This window comes from Vombatus ursinus, unplaced genomic scaffold, assembly GCF_900497805.2.
Source record: "Vombatus ursinus unplaced genomic scaffold, bare-nosed wombat genome assembly UNPS02004577.1, whole genome shotgun sequence".
NCBI classification, from domain to species: Eukaryota; Metazoa; Chordata; class Mammalia; order Diprotodontia; family Vombatidae; genus Vombatus; species Vombatus ursinus.
Window position 1 is genome coordinate 2,817,028 of NW_020944355.1, and position 14,654 is coordinate 2,831,681.

General features: G+C 39.5%; 1 protein-coding gene across 1 annotated transcript in view; it reads right to left on the minus strand.

Moving 5' to 3' along the window:
- Positions 1-14,654, minus strand: part of DIAPH2 (diaphanous related formin 2) — a 770,217-nt gene that overhangs the window by 457,233 nt on the left and 298,330 nt on the right. Inside the window, exon 21 of the mRNA XM_027838327.1 lies at positions 574-675. Coding sequence (XP_027694128.1) covers positions 574-675 — 102 coding nt within the window. The remainder of the gene's footprint in view (positions 1-573; positions 676-14,654) is intronic.

A 14,654-nucleotide genomic window follows, 5' to 3' on the forward strand; every position in this document is an offset into this window, starting at 1 on the left:
TTCTTGGGTTTTTTTTGTCTGTGTTTTCTTTCACAACATGACTAATCTGGAAATATGTTTTGCATGACTACACATGCACAACCTCTATCAAATTGCTTGCCGTCTCAATGAAGGTGAAGGGAAGGAAGGGAGGGAGGGAGGGAGAGAATTTGGAACTCATAAAAATGTTAAAAATTGTTTTTATATGTAATTGGAGAAAGACAAATATTGATTACTTTTTTTAAAAAAATTTACGTGTTGACAGTCAGTGCAACTGAAAATAGTAATTGGGCAGTGTGGCAGTAGCGGATAAAGTGCTGGGCCTGGAGTCAGGAACTGACTAGTATGTCACGTCACCCTGTTGGCCTCAGTTTCCTCATCTGTAAAAAGAGCTGGAAAAGAAATGTCAAACCACCCCAGTATCTTTGCCAAGAAAATCCCAAATTGGGTCACAAAGACTCAGACACAACTGAAACAACTGAACAACAGTAAAAGCAATTACAAAACTCAATAAGCAACTGGAATGCTTTTCTTGTCATCATCTGTAGCAAACGATAACTCTGAGCTGACTGTGTGGGTCCCTCCACTACATACCACAACTCCAAACTGTTCAGGCTCACAGAGGTCGGCATATTCATCCTTCAGTTGGGCTAAGGCACTAAGTTCCTTCTGCTCAGGAAGATTCTTTACCAGGTTCTGAAAGAAAGCAATGAGTATACACAAACGTATTGTTAGGTAGGTCCAAGTGTTTATATGTAAAGACAAATATTTCAGGAGAGGAGCTCTAAGACAAAGTCTTCACTACAGCTCTTTGCTAGCATAAAGAAAGAATGTGTGTAATCTTCCCCAATGGAAGGGACCCCACATTGGAGTCATGAGCATTTCTACAATATGTCAAGAGTTTTCCATCCATTAGCTCATCTGAGTTTTGTAACAAGCTCCTGAGGCAGGCACTACAGGAATTACTATTTCCATTTTACTGATGAGGAAATGGAGGCCTTGTCCATGGCATGGTCACTCATCAGAAGAGGGTACAAATGCTGTTCTTCTTGGCTTTGGATCTGGCACTGGAGGCACAACACCATGTTCCCATTCAAGATGGTCATGACGAAGGTCAGCTGTTTATGCTGAACTCTTGGCTGCTATGCATAACTTCCCTTAACATTTGAGTAACCAGACATGGCACACAGGCATATGAATCACGCATCTCTTTCTCTCTCTCTCTGATCTTTCTTTTTTAGCCAAAAGAAAAGTTTCAACACGTTGATAGTGTTGCCTCAGTGACCGATCCTTTGGCACGGTTTCTCTCTTAAAGCCTGCATTTGCTTATGCAATGATTGATTGTGAAACTCCCATATTGTAAGTTATTGGGGTTTCAGAATAAACCAATGACCAAGGTTGCTGGACTCCAATTCAACAATAAGTTCATTGTGCTTGTGTCATGCTCATATCATGTTAATTTGTATTATAAAGATATAAATAGTATTCCAAAATTTAATGAGTTGCTGGGCCTTTAATATGTAGCCAAATATTTCCATCTTCATTTTTAATAGGAAACGTTTTGCAAACTAAAGCAACCATACACAGGCATGTTTCTTTGTATGTGTATGGATGTATTTAAAAAGAGAACTGGCTCACAGACTCATGCAAATTCATACTTCAAAAACTACCTACACTTTACAAAATTTTATAAAAAAAATTCTGGCCAGCCTAAATCTGATAAACTGTACTAGGCCTAAATGAAAATTCTCCATTATCAAAAATGGCACTATTTATGCACACAATGCATTCCTATGTTTAATGGGGAATTAAGCAAAAATGATAACATCTGCTGCATACTCATGTTTGGTGCCTGGGAGAATAAAAATTGATTAATTCATTTGAACAGCTCCAGCTAATCCTAGACTTTGGGACAGACCTAACTGTTGTCATGTTGGCCTTCAACCAACACGTGAGGAAACTCTATAGAATTTCAATAGGTTAGGAACATGATATTACGATATAAGACAGACATTGACATAAAGCTTTAGGATAGGGCCAAGCACCCGACTCCCACCAAATAACATTCAAGGCAAGGGTGATCCAGAGTTTTCTACAGCACATGCTTTGGTTTCTTTTTCTCTTCATTCTTTCCCCTCCCCCTACATTTTGCTTTCCCATGGAGCCCAAGATACTGCTGGCCTGTGACTTAGGAAATATATGGACACACAGATAACTGTAAAATCATCTGGGGACTGGAAATAATTTGCATTATTCAAATATAGAATATTTTTTAATGTAAGCAAAATGGCAGATTCAGAGTTGTATGTTCAGAAAAAGATAAGTGAAGATTAAAGATTTATTTCTGTTTGTCCAGAGAATGGGGAAAGGAAATATGAAAAAAGCTCATCTTATCTTTTCAAAATCAAAATATTTGTCGATGCATGAAAATTATTCATATTTTGTTTGCTTGTTGTTAATGGGATTTTGTGAAGTATTCCATTAAGGACAACAAAGACTGATTCTGATAACTTGAGTGATTTTCACTACAGTGAAAACTAAATTAGAAAGATTAGGGATAATGTTATTGAAATTAGGAAAAAAAACAATTATGCATACATCAAACTCTCTATCTCAATGATAAGTTTTAACTACTAAAACAAAGATTATGGAACGGATAAAGCCCCAAGAGGAAATGAACTTGGCGTGGAGACCTTTCTTTCTGTTACCGCTACTCCATGCAACAGTAGCCTGCCGGTCCTTTGGAAAACTCCATTCCTTTGTTCTTGACAACTCTACAAAGGTGAACCCATTCATGGAGCTTGGATCTCTTCTCATTTGAGGCAACTCCTTCCCTTACAAGATAAATACTGTCCAACTAGCAATGCCCAGTAAGGTCAGGGCATAAGCAAGCAAGCCTCTAGATGAAATGACTTCTCTTGAATTCATGGTTGATTAAAGTTTCTAGTAAGGCTGGAAGTGTGAACTGGTGGTCAATGATTCAGCTGCCCCTCAGATCTCAGGCTGCTAGTGACCAATTGGCCAATCCATAATAATACCAACGATAACAATAATAATAACTAGAAGTATGTAACATTTATACTAAATATAATATAGTATAGTACAGTATATAGTATTTCTATTAAACAAATGTATATGCATAGAACCTACTATGTGCCAGGTACTGTGCTAAGCCCCTTGCAAATATTATCTCATTTGATCCTCACAACAACCTTGGGATGTAGGTGCTATTATCATCTTTATTTTACAAAGGAGGAAACTAAAGCAAACACAGGTTAAGTGACTTAACCAAGGCTGCACTTCTACTCCATGTCTGATGCTGGATCTGAACTCAGGTTTTCCTCATTCCAAGCCCTGTGCTCTATCCACTGCACCACCTAAATGCCTCCTGACACTATTTATACATTTTTACACTCGTGTAATTGATGGCAATTCCAAGACATGCTAACATAAAAGCAAACACCTACTTGGAAGGCAAAAAAAAAAAAACAACAACTGGGATGCAGAGTGGGAAAGACAGATGTAAGTATTGTCAGTCTTGTTGCTAGACAGTTACATCTTTAGGACTCTACTTTCAACAGAAAGTGCGATTTCAAACATGAAAGTCAGCACCCTGTCTGAGGCCACTGCTGCTGATATCCTCTCTAAGCCAACGGAAAAGATGAACAGTCCTTGAGGTGACTGCATCCCACCTGGACCTCTTTCTCCCTTGAGATGTTATTACTTAATGTCTGGCAAATGGAAAACCAGTTTAGGGTTGCTGGTTTAGAAGGTTACAAGCTTCAGCCTAAAAAATATCAATCAAAACTAAACAAAGCACCTCTCCCCTTAATCCTCCCAACGAGGAAATTGTTGCCATTTGAATTTCATCTTTTAGAAATCACAACCTCCATTTTCCGATGACCGTCAGTGTCTCAACGAAACAGGGACCTTGAACTCCTAGCCCGGTTTCTGCAATTACTCCACAAATACTCCCAACTTTATTTTCTTTAAATGTTAATTGCCCACTTAAAGGTTAGTTTAGTGCAGGTATTGAACCCTGATGCCCTTTCCTTCTTGCCAAAACATAACCTTTCTTTCTTGTCTCATATCATCTCATTAAGTCATTCCAGTATTAGAAGAACGTATTAAGGGTTCTTTATGATTAAGTCTATTCGGCCCAATTCAACAAATATTTAGTGAATGGCTAGTGTGAGTAAGAGACTTTTTCAGACACTGTGAAGGATAAAAAGATGGACAAAGCATTAATTACCCCATGCCATGTACTGTACTAAGCATTGAGGATACAAAGAAAGGCAAAAAACAAAGTCCCTCACAGTCTAAAGGGGGAGATAACATAGAAACAACTATGCACAAACAAGATGTATATAGAAGAAGGTGGGGGCAGTCTCAACGGGAAGGCCCTAAGATTAAGAAGGACCAGGAAAGGTTTCTTGCAGGAGGGAAGACTTTAAATGAAACTTGAAGCAAGCCAGGGAAGCCAGAAGGCAAAGACAAGGAGGGAGAAATTGAGAATAGCCAGCAAAAGTGCTCAGTTTGGGGAGATAGGATGGCACGTCGTGTGGGCCAGTCAAGAGAATAGCAAAGAAGCCAGTACTACCGGATCCCAGAGTACTCAAAGGGTAGTAAGGTGTAAGAAGACTGGAAAGGTAGCAAGAGTTCAGCTTATAAACAGCTTTGAAACCCAAACAGAGCATATTTTATTTGACCCTTGACATAACAGGGAGCCAATGGAATTTAGTAATAAGAGAATGATAAGGTCAGATCTGCATTTTGGGAAGATTAACTTGATAGCTGAGTGTAGAGTAGATCGGAGAGGTGAGAAATTTGAGGCAGGGAAAACAACCAGTATCTACTATAATAAACCAGGCACGAATTGATGAGGGCCTCGAGTAGGGTGATAATAGTGTCAGAGGAGAGGAGTGTATGAAAAGCTGGAAATGACAGAACTCGACCACTGACTACACATGGGAGGTGAGAGAGTGAGGAATGAAGGATAACAACAAGGCTATAAGCCTGGATGTCTAGAAGGTGGTGGTACCTCCTGTGCAGTAATATGGAATTTTGGAAGTGGGGAGGCTTTGGGTTAGGAGGAAAGATAATCAGTTCAATTTTAAGATAGTTATGGGACATCCAGTTCAACATGTCTAAGAGACACTTGGAGATGTGAGAATGGAGGTCAGCACAGAAGTTAGGGATAAAAAAGTCCTTCTGAGAGTCATCTGCATAGAACTGATAAGTGCAAACATGGGAGCTGGTGAGATCTCTAAGTGCAATAGAATAGATGGAGGAAAGACGATAAAATGGGAAAAAAAAGTTTATAGGAGCACAAAGGAAGGAGATATTTTTAGCTAGGAGGAACCAGAAAAAGGATCATGAAAGTAATAATGTTTAAGCTAGACTTTGAAGGATGAGCAACATTCTGAGAAGCAAAAGACCATTTCATGAAGGCAAGACAATATGAAGACAAGAGCAGGAGCAGGAAAGTACCCAATATATTTGAGGGTACATCAAATCCCCACCCAAATCTCTTTCTGTAGGCTTTGTAAGTATGACCAGTTATCTTTATAATTAAAAAAGTTGTAAACTAGAATAGGACCTCTAACTTAGAACACAGAAGGCTGTTCCACAGAGCCACTATTGTTTTAAGTAGCTAATTAAAATGTTTGCTCTAAGAGTAAAACAACATTGAGACTGGTTTAAAAAGTTTACCTGTAAGGATAAGGAGAGGATTAAGGAGAGGCAAAATGACCCTAGTGGGTAGAGCTGGTCTAAAAGCCAGAAAGACTTGGGCTACAGTGCCACTTCCAACACATGCTAACTCTGTGACCCTAGGCAAGGCATTGAATCTCCCAGTGCTCTAAACAACTGTCTATGACTACATACTACAGAGAAGATACAACTGGAATACTGGTCATCAGTGGACTAGGCCTAACGCCTAAGAAAACTCTAACTTTAGACAGATTCATCTTCAAAACGTCAGCCACCAGGGTACAAACTGGGGTATGAATCTTTCTGGTTCCCAAAACTCCTAAGGCCTAGGCTTACAGTGAGTCCTGGTGGAGGAAGGACACACATTTAACGAAATCCCTATGGTACTGAAGAGAGCAACTATTTTTACAGTTAATTAGGCATCAATAGAGTTACCTGTAATCCCTGATGCTGGGGGAGGGTAATGCCAGTGGGTCACTTGAACTCAGGACTTTGGAGTTAGAGTAGGGCTAAAGACAAGTGGGTGTGTGCACTAAGACCAGCACCAATATGGCGGGCCCCAAGGAGCAGGCAGCCACTAAACTAAGGAGGGGAGAAGTGGTTCAGGTCAGAAATGGGAAAAGCTCAAAGCTTTTGTGTTCATCAGTGGAGAGTCAGGACAGGGAGAGGCTGCCATTTATCTCTGACTTGAGAAAGATACGGAGACTCAGTCTCCAAAATTAAAAAAAAAAAACCAAAAACCCAAAACATTATTAAAGGCAATCTTCTGTTTTAGCACCATACCTTGCATTATTCTGGCCCAACTAAAGGGCTCTCAATAAATGTGAAGGAATCTCACCAAATCCTGACATAATGCTGCAAACCTGCCTAGATGACATTAGTCAGTCATCCCAAGAGCAGAACAGTTCAGCTCTAGGGATTCCTACCCAACCTGTCACCTCGCTCCTACCTTCCCCCTTTCCATGTAGACCCTGGGTCTAATCTGGCCTTCTCTGCTTCTGCTCTTATGCTCCCTCAGTGTTGATCCACTCAGTCCCCTGCCCTTCTAACCAGCTACCTCTCATCATACTACTCTTCAGCTCAGCGCCCCTAGAACTGATTGTCCCACACTCACTGACTGTTCTGTGTAACACTGGGTCATTATGAGAGTAGTGTATAATATGGGGCAGTATACATCTGGCAGATATACTCCTAGGGGGATGCTTCTTCACTCTCCCTCCCATCAACATCTCTCTACCTCTGACCTATGGACCAATTCCAATATCACCAGCTGCCTGCCGGGAATTTTCCACTTGGATGTCCCACTATACTCTTTAAAAAATAAGCCTAAAACACAATGCATGCATTTCCTTCAAACATGTTCCTTTTCTTAACCCCCCCCCCCTTTTTTTTTTGGTCAATATCACCACCATTTTCCCCATTAGAGCTTGGCAGAATGGCAACAGGGCTGGCCGCAGAGTAAGGAAAGACCTGCATTCAAATCCTGGGTCCAACAGTTACTAGTTGTGAGAAAATGGGCAAATGACGTAGGCTCAGTAAGTTTCAAGTTTCTCATCTATAAAATGGGAACCGTGTTATTATTATCTACTTCACAGGAGTAATATAAGGAAAGAACTTTGCAAACTTCCAAGTACTCTAGAAAAGTAAGTAGAGTTTGTCATCTCAAAGTTGTCCTTTGTCCCTCGCACCCAATCAGCCGCTAAGTCCTGCTCATTCTCCAGTCTCTTAGGTTCAAACCTGCCTATCCATTTTCCAGTCCAGACAAAAATACATGGGACTTAAGCATTTTCTAATTTAGGTTCAATTAAATTCCTCAAAGCTTTCTAATTCTGCATTCTATATTAATACAGGTTTACAACTCCTGTAATTAAAAAAGAAAAGTAATTGAATGCATTATGCATGTAAAACAACTCCCACAAATGTCATGATCTTATTTGCAAGAGGAATCTATCATTTCTAAATTAATTTCTATGATTCATAATTAAGCTAAAAGATATTTATCAAAAAAATACACTTTTCGTGCCAACCATCTTTTATTTTGTTTCAGTCCCAATTTGTGCTTAAAGAAAATGGCAAATCATCAAGGCTTTAAATAATGGTGTTGAAACTCAAAGTCCTTCCACACAACGGTCACACTCTTTCTGATGACCTGAAAACACTTGGCCCACTGTGTGTTAGCATCTGCATCTACAGAGTCCCAGCAGGGAATGGTACAAATGGCATTGCCGGTACATTTCCTTTTTTGTTAAAATAGATTCTGTTTCAATAGTTCATTAATTAAGAAATGTTTGTTTCCATCCCAAGTAGAAAATCAAATGCCTTCAACCTCATCATGGGTGCCCATGTTCAGAAACTACGACATTAACAGAACTGGATAGTCATCTGATGCTCCATACTTTTCTGCACTTCTTTAAGAAGGAATAGGGGTGGGGCCAGAGAGCCCAATTTGACAGTGCCATAACTATTCCTGGGGCACAAAGGCCAACAATGGCAAAAACATGGTGAGCTGTCACAATAAACCCACTCCAGTAAGGGAAGAGTGAGCTACCTGGGGAAACCTCCTCCTTCACTAGATAGGAACTCCTTCTTTCCAGAGACATGGGTAGCTATATTCATATTCAAATCACTCTAAATGGGAAATCTGCAAATATAAAGAAAGTATCCTCTCAGAACACTGGACTGAAAATATGGCCAAGTTCGGAGAGCTGCAGCAGCGCCCTACTTACAAGGCTTCACTTGGCTGCTACCATGCTAACACTGGAAAGCTGCCTCTGGTTCATGACTGTGCAACAAGGAAAATCAATCAGAGATTCAGAAATGGAAGTGACCTCAATCCTCAAAGACCATCGAGTTCAACTCCCTCATTTTACGGATGAGAAAACAGACCCAAAAAGGTTAAGTCAAATAATCGATATGCATTTATTAAGCACTACTGTATATGCCAGGCCCAGTGGTAAGTCTTGAGAACAGAAAGAAAAAAGCTGACTTAATATTACTCTCCTTCCTGTGCTCTAGGGTTGAGCCAGACTAGCCTTCTGGCTGCTCCTCCCATGATCCATCTCCCATCTCTTTGCCTTCATGATGGCTGTCCTTTATGCCTGGAAACTGCTTAATCTTCACCACACCTCTTAGAATCTCTGCTTTATTTCTAGGTGAGGCTCAAGTACCACCTGCTAAATGAAGACTGGAATGGTCTCCCACCCAGGACTTATTGTCTTCTTGCAAATTTTTTTGTGTTATCTTCTGTATTTATTTTGCGTATCTTCTGTAAATACATATCTACATGATATTTCGCCCCTTAAAATGTAAGTTCTTCAAAGCGCAGGTAATGTTTTAATTTTGTTTCTATATTTCCAAAACAGAGAAAAATATCTGACCTACAGTAGGTACTTTATAAATGCTTGCTGATTGCTTTGTACATAAGGGAGACAACATAATAATGGTAAACAGAGGGTTGGCCTAAGAGTCAAGATGACCAGAATTCTCCTCCTGCCTCAGACACATAATAGCTAGTGAGCAAGGACCAATCACTTAAATTCTCAGTGTCCTTGGCAACTCCCTAAGACTCAGTATAAAAGTCCCATGTAAGTAACTCATCATCATATCAATGGAGGGAGTTTCCCCAGCAAGGTTTCCCATCAAGGAAGATAATATAATTCCCAAACCAACACCACCCCTCCAGCCACCATAAAGATGGCATATTTGAAAGTCTACCACTACTAGCTAAAAAAATCTTCTTTGAGCCTATACAGATACATTATGTGTCCAGTCAACATTTTTGTGGCTTTCCTCTGATTCCTCTCAAAAGTATCCACATCTCTTAAGGAAAATAAGTTTGAAGGAAAGAGATGATTTTGGAGTGAAATTGTCAGCTTTAGCATTCATAGGTGCACGATTGAAATTAGTAAAATGAATGAATGAGTTCAAGGAGAGCTAACTAGCTGAACAAAGAGAAAAAAAACATTATATATCAGAAGAGTGTGTGGAGGGGAATAACATATAAGAAGTGGAGTAGTAGAAAGAGGGAAGGTTATGAAGACCTTTAACTGACAAAGTTCTTAATATTTGATCCTGGAGGTAATAAGCTGCTGCCAGAGCTCCCTGAACAGGAGGGGGATGTGGTTAGACACAGGTCTTCCGAAAAAGTCTGTTGGCAGCTGCATGGAGGATGGATTAAAGGGAGGAGAAGGCTGAGACAGAGAGATTAACTAGATGTCTATTGCACAGTACAAGCAAGAAGTGCTACGGGTTGAAAATAGGCTCATGGCTGTGTGAGTGGCAAGAAGATGATGACAGATGTCATGAAGGCACAAACAAGAAGATATGTGGGGTGAGGGGAGGCAGGAGTCAAGGAAGCTGTGAGTTAGATGACTGGGAAGATGGACATTTGGTACCCACCAGCCCTCTTTCTTTCTGCTTTATTTCATGAATTCATGAACTTTTGTTCTTTCAGATGAATTTTATTTTTTAGTTCTACATAGTAATCACTTGGTACTTCGAGTGGTATAAAACTTAATAAGTAAATTAATTTGTAGTTATTTTCATTATGTTGGCTCAGACTATCCGTGAGCAAGTAGTCCCCAGTTGGAAGGGGAACAGAGCCAAGATGGCAGAGAGAAGGCAGGGATTAGTCTGAATTCTCCCCAAAACCCTTCCAAAGACCTTTAAATAATGCGCTAAGACAAATCCTGGAGTGGCAGAACCCACAAAAGGACAGGGTCAAACAATTTCCTAGCCCAAGACAACTTAGAACTTCAGCAGCAAAGGTCTGTCACACTGAGGTGAGAGTGGAGCCCAAACCAGCACAGGCTGCGCCAGAGCAGACCAGGCCCCAGCAAACCAGGAGCAGGCCTTGGGAGTGACTGAATCAGCAGCTACAGTAGCTGCTTCTGGAGCTCTCAGACCAAAGATGCTAAGGGGGTTGAACGACTGGTCAGAAGGATTACAGGAGTCCCTTTGCTGCCACTGGGGGCAGGACTCTGTTGTTCTGCCCATACTCAGATCCAAGTCGCATTCCTCAGTGGCAGTTGCAAGGCAAGGAAGACCACTTGCACACCAGAGCTTGCAGTCACAGTGAAGCAGCGGACCCTGATCACACTTGCAGGATAGAAAAGAGTGTGTGTGATCACGCACAGACCAGAGCACAGGCCATGAGAGCAGTAAACACACCTCTCCTTAGGTAATGCCATTGTAGAAAATCTAAACACTTACTGGTCCCTAGAGGTACCTCCCAAAATAGCTGCACAAAACCCTTGAAACATGGGACAGTGCATCTTCCACCTTGGAAGCTGAGCCCCACTTTAGCAAAGAGTTAAAAGATAAGAAATAGGCTGGAAAAATGAGCAAACAACTGAAAAAAAATTCTCATCATAGAAAGTTACTGTGGTGGCAAGGAAGATCAAAACACGCACTCAGAAGACAGCAAAGTAAAAACTCCTACCTCCAAAGCCTGAATCAAAACCGGAATTGGTCTCAAGCCAAGGAAGAGTCAAAAAGGATTTTAAAAATTAAGTAAGAGAGGTAGAGGAAAAGTTGGGAAGAGAAATGAGAGTGATGCAAGAAAATCATGAAAAAAAGTCAACAGCTTGGTAAAGGAGCCACAAAAATATACTAAAGGAAATAACACCTTAAAAAACAGATGAGGCCAAATGGTAAAAGAGGTACAAAAAGCCAAAGAGGAAAAGAATGCCTTGAAAAGCAGAATTGGCCAAATGGAAAAAGAGAGACAAAAATTCACTGAAGAAAAGAACTCTTTAAAAAACAGAATTGGCCAAATGGAAAAGAAGGTACAAAAGCTCACTGAAGAAAATATTCCTTAAAAATTAGAATTTAGTAAGTAGAAGCTAATGACTCTATGAGACATCAGAAAAAAAATAAAACTAAAGGAATGAAAAAATAGAAGACAGTGTGAAATATCTCATTAAAAAACAACTGACCTGGAAAACAGATCCAGGAGAGACAATTTAATATTACTGGACTTCTTGAAAGTCATGATAAAAAAAAAAAAAGCCTAGACATCATCTTTCAAGAAATTATCAAGGAAAAACTGCTCTGATACTCTAGAACCAGAGGGTAAAATAGAAATTGAAAGAATTCACTGATCACATACTGAAAGAAATCCCAAAATGAAATGAAAACTCCCAGGAGCCAAATTTCAGAGTTCCCAGGTCAAGGAGAAAATGTTGCAAGCAGCCAGAAAGAAACAATTCAAGTATTGTGGAGTCATAGTCAGGATAACACAAGATTTAACAGCTTCTACATTAAAGGACTGGAGGGCTTGGAATATGATATTCCAGAGGGCAATTGAGCTACAATTACAACCAAGAATCACCTACCCAGCAAAACTAGGATAATCCTTCAGGGAAAAAAAAAAATCAATGAAATAGAAGACTTTCAAGCATTCCTGCTGAAAAGACCAGAGGTGAAGAGAAAATCTGACTTCCAAATACAAGACTCAAGAGAAGTAAGAAAAAGTAAACAGGAAAGGGAAATCATAAGGGACTTAATAAGGTTAAACTGTTTACATTCCCACATGGGAAGATGATACTTGTAACTCATAAGAACTTTCTCATTATTAGGGCAGTTAGAAGGAATGCACACACACACATAGTAGACACAGGTGTAGGTTGAATATGATGGGATGATATAAAAAATAAAATTCAGGCATGAGAGAGGAATTCACTGAGAGAAAGGGAAAGGGAGAAGTACAATTGGGTAAATTATTTCACATAAAAGAGGCAAGAAAGAGTTTTTACAGTGGAGAACGGGGCGGGGGGAGGTAGTGGGAAAAAGCTTGAGCCTTACTCTCACTGGAGTTGGCTCAAAGAGGGAATAACATACACACTCAATTGGGTATAGAAATCTATTTTATCCTGTAGGAAGGTAGGAGGAGAAGGAGATAAGAGAAGGAAGTGAGTGCTAATAGAAGAGAGGGTGGATTGGGGTAAGCAGCAGTCAGCAGCAAAACACTCTTGAGGCAGGACGTGGTAGAAATGGGGGAAATAGGACAGAGGAAAATATGGTTAGCAAACAAAACTGTGAAAAAAAATTTGATGCAAGTTTCTCTGATAAAGGCCTCATCTCACACATATATAGAAAAATGAGTCAAATTTATAAAAATAAAGAGCCATTCCCCAATTGACAAATGATTTAAAAAATATGATCAGTCAGTTTTCAGATGAAGTAATCAAAGCTATCTATAGCCATACAAAAAAATGCTCTAAATCACTACTGATTGGAGAAATGCAAATTAAAAGAATGCTGAGGTAATACCTCGCACCTATAATATTGGCTAATTATTAGGGGTGGAATCACGTATGGCCTTCTAGATCCTCAAGTGCAGCCCTCTGACTGAATCCAAACTTCACAGAACAAATCCCCTTAATAAAAGAATTTATTCTGTAAAACTTGGACTCAGTCAAAAGGCCACCCCTGAGGACCTAGAAGGCCACATGTGGCCTCGAGGCCACAGGTTCCCCACCCCTGGGCAAACAGAACAGAAAAGAAGAATGAAAAATGTTGGAGGGGATGTGGGAAAATTGAGACACTAAATGCACTGTTGGTGAAGTTGTAAAATGATTCAATCATTATGTGCAACAATATGGAACTGTGCCCAAATATTTACAGCAGCTCTATTCTGCTGGCAAAGAACTGGAAATTGAGGGGATGCCCATCAGCTGGGGAACAGCTAAACAATCCGTGGCATATGATTGTGATGGAATACTACTGTGCTATAAGAAATGATGAGCTAGATGCTCTCAGAAAAACTTGAAAAGACTTATATGAACTGATACAAAGTGAAACGAGAACCAGGAGAACATTATACACAGTAACAACAATATTGTAAAATGATCAACTGTGAATGACTTAGGTATTCTCATCAATACAACCATCCAAGACAACTCTAAAGAACTTATGATGAAAAATGCCATCCATCCCCAGAAAAAAGAAGTGATGGAAAAGAAAGAACACAGATCGAAGCATGCTTTTTATTTTCTTTATTTTTCTCGGGTTTTTATTTTGGTCTATGTTTTCTTTTACAACATGACTAATATGGAAATATGTCTTGCATGACTACATATGTATAACCTATATCAAATTACTTACCTTCTCAATGGGGGGGGAGGGAGGAAGGGAAATAATTTGGAAATCAAAGTTTTAAAGACAAATGTTAAAAATTGTTTTTACATGTAACTGGTGAAAAATAACATACCAAATTAAAAAAAAATGTCTCCAATTACTTAGATCTGTATTTCTACAGTGTTTTGTGGTCATAATCATATAGTGCCCGGGTGTGTCTTTGTAGGTACTCTACTAAGTAATTCATACATTCTGCAGTAATTTTAAAAAGGAATTTTTCTTGTCTGTATTGAGATTTATTGGTAATATAGAGAAATGCTGATAATTTATGTAAGTTTTGAGATAGCTCTGTGGTTTAGTAGAGCACTGGGTTTGGAGTCAGGAAGACTGGAGTTCAACTCTGACCTCAGACATTTACTAGCTCTGTGACTGAGGGACAGACACCTAACTTCTGTTTGTCTCAGTTTCCTCAACGACAAAATAGAGATAATAATAACATCTACCTCTCAGGGTTGTTGTGAGGATCAAATGAGATAATATTTGTAAGGCACTTAGCAAAGTACCTGGCACACAGTAGGTACTATACGAATGCTTATTCTCTTCCCAGTTATTTTATTTTCTGTAACTTTTCAGAAATATCTTAGTATTTAACGCTCTAAGGTTCTGTGAGTAAACGATCATGTCATTTGAAGAAACTGATCATTTTGTTTCTTTTCCTGCACTTATTCCCACAATTTCTTTTAGTTATCTGATACAGAAATATCAGCTACAGCTGGTATTTCAGTACTATACTAAGTAATGTTGGTTATAAAGGAGATCTTTGCTTTACTCCTAATCTCATTAGAAAGGCCTCTAAATTATCCCCATTGCATATAATGTGGGCT